This window comes from Galeopterus variegatus, unplaced genomic scaffold, assembly GCF_000696425.1.
Source record: "Galeopterus variegatus unplaced genomic scaffold, G_variegatus-3.0.2 Scaffold6351, whole genome shotgun sequence".
Taxonomy (NCBI): Eukaryota; Metazoa; Chordata; class Mammalia; order Dermoptera; family Cynocephalidae; genus Galeopterus; species Galeopterus variegatus.
This window is the reverse complement of record NW_007732462.1, coordinates 176,490-185,482: the sequence shown is the minus strand read 5'-3', so window position 1 is coordinate 185,482 and position 8,993 is coordinate 176,490. Positions and strand designations below refer to the sequence as shown.

Sequence of the window (8,993 nt, the reverse complement as noted above, 5' to 3'; positions counted from 1 at the left end):
GGGGGGGGAGTGGTGGAAAGCCGGGTGGTGGGGGCAGCGGCAGAGTTGGGGCCAGCACGGAGGGGGCTGCCACAGCCGCTGCCCCTGGAGTCACCACCATGGGCTTGGGGCAGTCAGCGCTGGTGATGGGGGCCGAGGGCATCTCATCGTCTGAGATCTCCATATCCTCGCCTGAGGACTGCTGGCCCTATGGAGAGAGCAGGGAGGGTGAGCCTGGGAGGCCAAGTGGCTCCTATGGCCTCTTCCAAACATTAGAAAGTGGAAGAAGCATACTCCTGCAAGGCTGGTGATCAGCAACATGGATTCCCAGATGTGGGACCTTGCACAAGTCACTCAACCTATCTGAGCCTCAGTTTCTCCATTTGTATAAAGGACCTCACAGTACCTGCCTTACGGGGTCACTATGAGGATTCATTTATTCATTCAACAAACATTTGCCCAGCACCTGTGTCAATAAACATTTGCCAGGCACTGTTCTAGGTGCTTGGGACACAGAGGTGAAAAAGACAGGCAAAAATCTTGCTCTCATGGAGCTGAACTTCTACAGGGAAGAGGCAAAGGACAACCAGAATGAAGATGGGAAATATATAGTGGAGAAATAGAAAGGGCGTTGTGGGGGGCAGCATATAGTGGGAAGTAGATTCTGTTTCAATTTGAAAGATTCTGTTTCAATTTGTATTCAGAGAAGGTAATACTAATAGTTAATACCTCTATTGGGCTTTCCATGTGCCGGGTGCCTTTCTAAGCACTATATATATATTAACTAACTCACTCAATCCTCAGAATCACCCTGCGTAGGTCTATTCCCTCATTTTTACTGATGAGGAAATTGGGACACAGAGAGCTTAAGTACCTTGCCCAAGGCCATACAGCCAATAAGAGATGGAGCCAGGGTCTGAAGCAGGAAGAGGCTCCCCAGCCTGCTGTGGCAGCGAGGGCCTGGAGTGAAAGGTGACATCTGAGCAGAGGGGTTTAGCAGCACCAAAGGCTCATTAAAGGGACGTATGTTTTTATTTTTCTTCTATCACTCTTTTCACCTAGTCTCATGACTACACACTTAATATGGGCCAGCGTGGGGCTAAGTGCTGCAGATGTGCACTGTTGCCTCTCCTATCTGCATGACAACCTTACAAGGTGGGGCTCTGCTGCCACCCCTTTGACAAGTGAGGAAACATGCAGACAGCCTCAGCCACTGGCCCTAGTGGCACGGCAAGTCACAAATAGGGCTGAGACTCAAGCCAAGGACACCTGCCCAGTGAGAGGCCATGGCTGGAACCAAGGGATGTGGCAAGGGGTGAATGAGGGAGGAGCCCAGGATGACCTGGGCTCTAACATGAGCAAGGGTCTGTTCACTTTGGGACATGGGGCTTTTGGGAGTTGCATGCACAGGCCTGGAAGTGGGGGAAGACATGGGTGGAGGTGGAGCTAGGAGCCAGAGCAGGAGTGGGGACAAGAGGGAGGGGACAAGAGGGAGGGGCCACCCCAGGCTCCTGTGTCAGAACAAGAGGCCAGAAGATGGTTCAGGCCTGCCCCTGGGAGAACATGCCGAGAAGGAAACAGAGCTTTTGTAGGTTGCAAGAGACAGGGAATGCCTTTAAAGGTGAGGGGGCGGGGTCTGTACAAGGTCAGAGGTCACACCTAAAGGTGATGGAGGCCTCAAAGGGAAACTGGAGGTGGAGGAGGAGGAGGAGAAAGCTCTGGGTTTTTACTAGATCCCCTCTACATGCGCACGCACACACATGCACACGCATGCTCTCCCTCTCAGGGTCCCCATGCACACGAGGGAGGGACAGGCAGGCTACGCCACTCTGAGAACTCCCCAGGAAATCAGTCCTGGACAGCGTCAAGCTAGGCAAGACACAGATATAGACGGTTAAGCCCAGGCCACCGCAGCCAGCCTATCACAGGGAGCCCCAGAGCCCAAGCTCCAACCCCTGCCTGCCGGTCCCTCCCTCTGCCCTTCTGGCTACCCCAGGGCAGGGTGAGAACTGGCAGGAATAAGCTGAGCACTGATTGCTGTGCCTGGAGCTTCCCATGCGGCACCTCACTTAAGCTGAGGCTGCATGAGGCAGGCTCTCTCACAGGCCCAGTTGACAGACAATGAAACTGAGACTCAGAGAGGGAAAGTGCCTTCCCCAAGGTCACATACCAGTTAAGTGATAGAGCTGGGACTCAAGGCTCAAGGACTGGAGCCTGCATTTTTAACCACCAGCCTCTGTGAGGAAGGGAATCTCCCCCTCTGGACTCCACTGGTCCCCGCTGTGTTGCTCGCCCCTCGACTTCAGCCTAGACTGGGATTGTGGGTACAGCCTGCCTGGTTGGGTTCAAACCCAAGAAGCCCAGGTGCTGCTCTCCTGGCCACCAGCAGGGGGCTCCCAAAGGCTGTCCTGGACGTTATCAGTACTCTGGAGGCTCCCTGGGCTTCTATCCTGGGGCACCCCCAGACACCAGATTTCAGGGTCTCAGTCTCCTCTTCCCCCAAAACGGTATGGGGGGGCCCATTCTCTGTGCTACTCTGGGCTTCTCAGTGCTGGACCAGCTGGTCAGCATGGTAAACTCCCTCAAACACAGGCAGCCCAGAGGGAGGGAAGAAGGGAGGGTAGAAAGGCCAGTAGCCCCCGACCTCCATATACTGGTCAACTCCCCCTGTCTGGACCCCTGACACCAGAAACCACTTCCCCAAAACTGCCTGGAGGCCCCGTGGAGCCCAAGCTACCTGTGGCCCTCTCCTGGGCAGGCCAAGTTCCTCTCTGTTCCTCCCTGAGGCAGTTAAACTGGACTAATCAAAGGACCCAGGAAGGGGGACCCTCCTCCCCACCGCCCACAGGGGCAGAGAGCTCTGTCTAAACCCCTGTCTGCTCATGCCTGCTGGGCACACAGGCTCCCAGGAAGGTGCCTGGACCAGGAGGGGGAGGAGTGGAGCCAAGGAAGATGACCTAACCCCTTCCCAAGGGAACCTGGCACCCGGCCCCTCACCCCAACCCCTGGGTGGAACTTCCTGAGGCTGGAGGTTTGAGCAATGAGACCCAGGATGAGGTGAGGAGAGAGTGGGGGATGGTCAACTTTGCCTGCTTCTGGCTATGCCCCTACCCTTCCCCCATCCCCACCCCCCCAGCTAGCCCTTAACTCCTCCAGCCCTGGAGCCAGCAGAAAGGAGCTTTCAATGCCCCCCCCCCGCCCCCCAGCCTTCCATGGTTTCCCAGGTCTTTGGAGGGCACCAGGCTGTAGGAGACAGTGTCTGGAGCTCCCACCTGGCCTAGCACAGCACAGTGCTGCCTGAGCCTCAGGACCAGCCCTGATCATTCCCAAGCCATCCAACTGAGAAGGAGGCCTAGAACTATCACCAAAGCCCATACTCTGTGGGGTTTCAGCAAACTCCTACCAAGGAAGCTCAAGTCAGAATTTATCCCTAGGTAAAGTCTTAACTCTCCTTACTGGAGGAGAGCAAAAGAACTAAGCCATATTTTCCTTCTCTCCATGGCTGCTAGGGAGCTCAGAGCCAAACCAGCAGCTCAATCACAGCCTGATGGCTAAATTCAATCTGTTATATTGGCTTACCTAGCCCTGTTGCTTTTGTGTCTTAGCTACTTATCCTAAATGTTCCCAGGGGGAAAAGAGGATGCAAAACAGACAAAACCAATCCCAGACAGATGGACAGACATGGTGGTACCTCATCCATCTTCTCTGAGGTTGGGGTCCTGTCTCTGGCCAGGTCCAAGGCCACCTCAGCTGTCTGGCCCAGAAGACCAGTGGGGTCTGAGGGACCTGGCTCAGGTGGGGGCCGTGGCCCCAGGTCCAGGTCAAGCTCATCGTCCTCGTCAGAGTCAGGTAGTGGCGTAGGGCTGATGTCCTCCAGGCCAGTGCTGGAGGGGCGTGAGGAGGGTGGTGTGGGGCCACGGAAGCCCAGCTGGGAGTTAGTGCTGAAGGGGGCCAATGGGGAGAGCTGGGAGGAGGAGGAGGAGATAGGGCTGCCCTCCATCTGCAGCTCAGTGTCTGAGTCCTGCTCCCGCAAGAAGGGCAACTTGGTGCGCTGCTCTTTCAGTAGCATCTCGATGCGAGAGTCCAGGCTGTCGTGGGGCTTCTCTGGCCCTGCAGGTGACGACTCCAGTGTGGGTGTACCTGGGCTGTCGCAGGGCTCAGGACTCCAGCCGAAGGTTGGCCGGCCTCCCAACTCCATGCTGTTGGTGTCAGGGGGTGGTGGGCCGGGGGGCGTGCCGGGCTTCTCCTTGGCCAGAGGCTCAGCGGGTGGCAGGGGTGGGGGTGCAGGTGCCCTCCGGAACTCCCCACTGTCACGGGCCCCAAAGGCAGCTGTGGCAGTCGGCTCCTCAGGTGGTGGGGGGAAAGGGGGTGCTGGGGTCTGATATGGAGAGAAAGCTGACTTGAATCCAGGGGCAGGGGTTGCTTGGGCAGGCGGGGGAGTGTGGGCAAATGTGGCCGAATCCTGTGGTTGAGCTTTGAAGGGAGGGCCACTGCTAGCCCCACTGCTGCCGACTGCCCCAAATGGGAGGTCCGAGGAGCCCCGGAAGGTGGCTGCTGCCCCGGCCACTGAAGTGACCACAGAATTGTGGACATAATGATGCTCGTGACGGCGGTTGTAGGCATCTGTGAACTTGCTTTCGTGGCGCCGGGCCTTGAAGGTTGCCGCAGGGTCCTGGCTGAAGAGGTAGGAGGGTGTGGGCTGGCGGCTGGAGTAGCTGGAGTCCTGTGAGAAGGGGGTGCCCAGGCGCGGCGTGAGTGGGGTGCCCTGTCCATAGGAGTTGGGTGTGTCCAGGCGGCAGCTGGAGTAAGCTGTGTCCTGGGAGAAGGGTGTCCCACCGCTATTGGGGGTGACAGAGGAGGAGCCAGAGCCACAGCCTGCAGACAGGCCACCATCCTTGAGGCGCTTCAGGGCATCTGACAGCTAGAGAAAGAGAGAAAGATGAGAAATCATTGGGGGTGGTGGTGCATGCAATGGACTGGGGCTGTTCTCCCTTCTCACCCTGACTGCTGGGGAGCTCAGAGCCAAACCGCTCTAGAACTGCAGCATGTGGAAAGGAAGTGGAGGCGATTGAGGAGTGTCGGGGATGGTACTAACTTTTTTCTAATCTTATGGCAAGCCAATTAAGGGTAGCCAATTATGCTTGGGGAAGCTTGAGGGTTTTTCCTAATTTCAAAGGCAGAGAAAAAAAGAGAAGACATTGACCTCTTGATTTAGGCTGAGATTTCCTTCCTGCCTGAGGCTGTCAGAAATCAAAGACCTTCCAGGCAGGGCTATAACCAAGAACTACGGTCTTGGAGTGAGAGGGTAGCCAAGGGTTTTGTTCCTCCCAGCCTCCCAATGTTTTAGGATTTAAATAGTTTGACGTGGGAAAAGTGCCTAATGAACAGCCTAACTAAAGAGCAAGTAAGCGAAGACTCTTCACTCCTATTGGCTGGGTCAACGCTGGGGGACGTTTGTCCTGGTGAGTGTCCTTGGAGGCAATGGTTTGGGAAGGAGTCAGTCTTGCTCTGGAAAGGGGGGCATGAACTCTCCTTTCCGGGGTGCCCAGGACACCAGACGCTAAAGGCCCTGGTGTCCTGGTGTCCAGCATTAATGTGGAAAAGCAACCCCAGGCAGGCTGTGGGTCTGTGGGAATCCCAGCCTATGTCAGGAAAGGGGTCGGGGGAGGGCCTCAGTGCCAGCTGGAAGCCACAGAGAACAGAACCAATCCCAGGGGAGCCACACTGAAGGGGAGCTTGGGAAAACAGGGCTTTTAGACCCTGCTCAATGTGTGGTGGGTGTGGCCAGGCTCATTTCCCTTCTAGACCTTAGTCTCCAAAGCTGGAGATGGTGTGGACATGCTGGCGTAGGGGGATGTCTCAGCAGGGAGCTGGTAATGGGGGAGAGTGACAGCAAAAACCCACCTGTAGGGTTTCATTCACAATTGGAGAGACAGCATCCAGCTCACCCACTGGGAGGGTCTGGGGGGTGTATCGGCCGGTGACCAACAGTTCGTAGAACCGCATGCGAGTTTCCCCTGTGGACAAGCAGGGTGAGGGGTCTCAGTGAGGTTCCAAAATGGGGCAGCCTCTACAGGGATTCCAACCTGCTTGGCATCCTTGTGCCTGAGACCCCAGGCCTGGGGAAACTGTGTGACCCGGACCACATTCCCAACCCTCTTTGCACCTTACTGAGGATCCCTATCTGCTCGATGCAGCTACAAAACCATATGATTTTTTCGATCCTGAGATTCAGCATTTAATGCCTCATGGGACTGGGACTCCCCAAATCCAGAATTGCCACCCCCAACACAAAGCCTCTTCCCACTTCCTGGGCAATGGTGCCCAAAGAAAGATTCAGGTCTTCCCTCTCCTTTCCACTTAACAGCCAGGGGCTGGTAGCAAGGGGAAGGGAAGCTCAGTTACACGGAGGTGACAGTTTGTTAACTCTCTGGGACCAGGTGACAAGCAGCGTTTGCAAAACACACTCTAGTAGCACATTACTGAGAATCCCACATGCCTCTGACCAGGCTGAGGGCCCCAAGTTGATCTGGGGACTGCCTGGGGCACGGTCTCACTGAGCCCTGTACTGGAACCCTCCACCCCTCAGCAGAGAGAAGCCTTTACAGACCAGGGGGCCCCAGATTACTTATATTTATAGAGCCTTGGAGGCAGCTGCTTACATATGCAAAGGAGACACATTCCTTGAGCTAAACTTTACACTTTATTGGTCTCTTGTTCTCTTTCTTGAAATACAAACTTAGTTGTCAGTCTCTGAGGGTTTTTTTTTTTTTTTTGCAGAAATGAAATTTTGGTGACACCTGGCTGCTCTTTAAGATGTGGGCATGGGATGGGGGAGGGGCATCCATGCTCCATGCTCAGATTCTCAGGAAGAAATCAGACTGCAACCATCCAAGGGGGTATATAAATTTAAAGGGTCCTTACTGCCCCACAGAGATTGAGAAACTAGAAAAAGGAGGGGCGGGGTTCTGTGGATTGGGCAGGATCCCAGAGGAATTTCTGAAGACCCTAAGGGTGGGAGGTGTGGCCTCCCCAGTTTAGCTCTTCTTGGAGCAGGCTCAGAGTGAGTGCCGAGCCAGATTCCAGTGCAGGGGAGGTGCTGCTGTCTCTTTAAGAGAGAGGAGGGAAGACACAGTGTCAACCCGTGAGCACCCAGAGCAGCCCGCCCCGCTCTATTGGGACCATTATCAATGAAACAACACTCCCGGCCCCAGATTGGTCCCCACTTCCAGGGGGAAGGGGTGGCAAGGAGGGACAACCTGTATCCTTAGAGAACTCCCTTTTTAGTTAAGGGACTTTAGATGTGCTTAAAGGCATCCTAGTGGCTCTCCCACAGCCCCCTACAAATAAACAAAACTCTGCCTACTCCTCTAACAGACAGCAACACGGGGGACTGTCTAAACCCAGGCCACCAGGGGTCTGAGATGGGCCCACGGGGGTGTCAGCAGTGGGGAAGCCTCCAGGTGGTCCCTAGGGGTGCAGTGGCTAAGGACAGGCACATTTGGTAAATTATAGCCTGTCTCCTAGCAACAGACAACACATTTAGCTCCATGTGACTCTACCCTCAGGAGGGGGCAAAAGTAGGGGGATCCCAAGAAGAGTGAGGGGGGCCTCCCAACACGGCAGGAAGGGGCAGTGTTGGAAAAAGAAAAGGGAAAAGGGTCATGCTGACAGCTCCCGTTGCAGCTCCTCCCCCGTGGGCCGTCTGACCGGCCTCCACTCACCTTTGGTGTCCAGCTCCACGTGGATGATGTTACCCATGACCGAAGTGCTGTGCAAGTGCTGGACCGCCTCCTTGGCTCCCCTGACCGTGGCAAAGACCACCTTGGCGATGCCCAGGTGCTTCTTGGTCTTGGGGTTGTACAAAATCTCCACCTCCTCCACCTCCCCATACTTCTTGCACATGTCCCTCAGGAAGTTTTCACGGATGTTATCATTCAGCTTGGCAAATGTCACCTGCTTCGGAGGCACCGGGCCCACGTAGAACTCATCGATCTGGCGGGGGCCGAGGGGGAAGGGAGTGTGGAGAACATTAAAACCGAAGTGGAGAACACAACATTCCTCACTCGGCTGCCCGTTTAAAACAATGAAGAGTAAAAAATTTAAAGTTTTTTTTTTTTTGGTGGGGGGTAATGCACGCGGGCGGGCCCGGGAAGCGGAGGATTAAATCGTTTGGAACGTGGAAGTCCTCTGGGTTCGGAAGGAAAGGGGAAAAAGAAACAGTTTCTCTTTCTCCACCCCCTATTCTGGCCTCCTCTCCCTGCTGCCGGGTCAGGGGCGACCCCTTGGGCTGGGAAGTTGTCCCCTCTGAAGTCAGAGGGCTGGGAAGGGGGAAAGGTCCCGGGGCCAAACTCCTGAGCGGACAGGAGCCAGGTGGGAACCCGGAGCCCCCAGCTGGGCAGGCGGGACACCGTATCAGCGCCTTGATTACAGTTTCACCGAGTGTTATTTTGTTTACAGTAGCCAAGAGGGGACACCTCTCGCTGTAGCACTCTCCCCCCTCCCCGCCAAAACTTCCCCGGGCCAGGACGGCGGGAACTCGGAATCCGGCTGGGCTCGGTCAGGACTGGCGTTATTTTCGAACTCGGGGATGGGGAGGGAGAGGCCGCGGGGGCCTGGGGGGGTGTCCTACCTTGAATTTGGGCACCGACAGCTCCAGCTCCTTGTTTTTGGTCCAGATCCCGACAACCCGGGGATCTTCGACAATTTCCACCGGGCGGTTGCTGGACATCTGCGGGGAGGAATGGGGATGAAGCGGAATGGGGAGGCTGGTCCCCCTCCCCAGGGGCAGGGGCAGACCCCCTTCTCCAGGCACTTGTCAAACGCCAGGGCTGGGCACTCGGCTGACAGTTGGCTCCGGGGTCGGGAGGAGGGTCCCCAGCCGCTCGGCCCCTCTCCCCAGGCACGGCCGGGGCGTGGGTGGGGGTGGCGGGGAGGCGCGCCGGCTACTCACCGCCAGGCTGAAATGCTGCCCATCGTAGCGGTACAGTTTATGATGCCCCTTTTTCAGAGCC

The 8,993-nt window shown here is 56.2% G+C and overlaps 1 protein-coding gene across 1 annotated transcript in view; it reads right to left on the bottom strand.

The window, feature by feature from the left end:
* The window catches only part of SETD1B (SET domain containing 1B), a gene marked incomplete at its 5' end in the record, with an annotated part of 22,166 nt that extends 13,174 nt beyond the window's left edge, over window positions 1-8,992 (bottom strand). Inside the window, 6 exons of the mRNA XM_008590757.1 lie at window positions 7-187; window positions 3,671-4,900; window positions 5,884-5,996; window positions 7,704-7,974; window positions 8,612-8,710; window positions 8,933-8,992. Of these exons, the coding sequence (XP_008588979.1) occupies window positions 7-187; window positions 3,671-4,900; window positions 5,884-5,996; window positions 7,704-7,974; window positions 8,612-8,710; window positions 8,933-8,992 (1,954 nt within the window). The remainder of the gene's footprint in view (window positions 1-6; window positions 188-3,670; window positions 4,901-5,883; window positions 5,997-7,703; window positions 7,975-8,611; window positions 8,711-8,932) is intronic.
* Between the last annotated feature and the right edge of the window lies 1 nt (window position 8,993).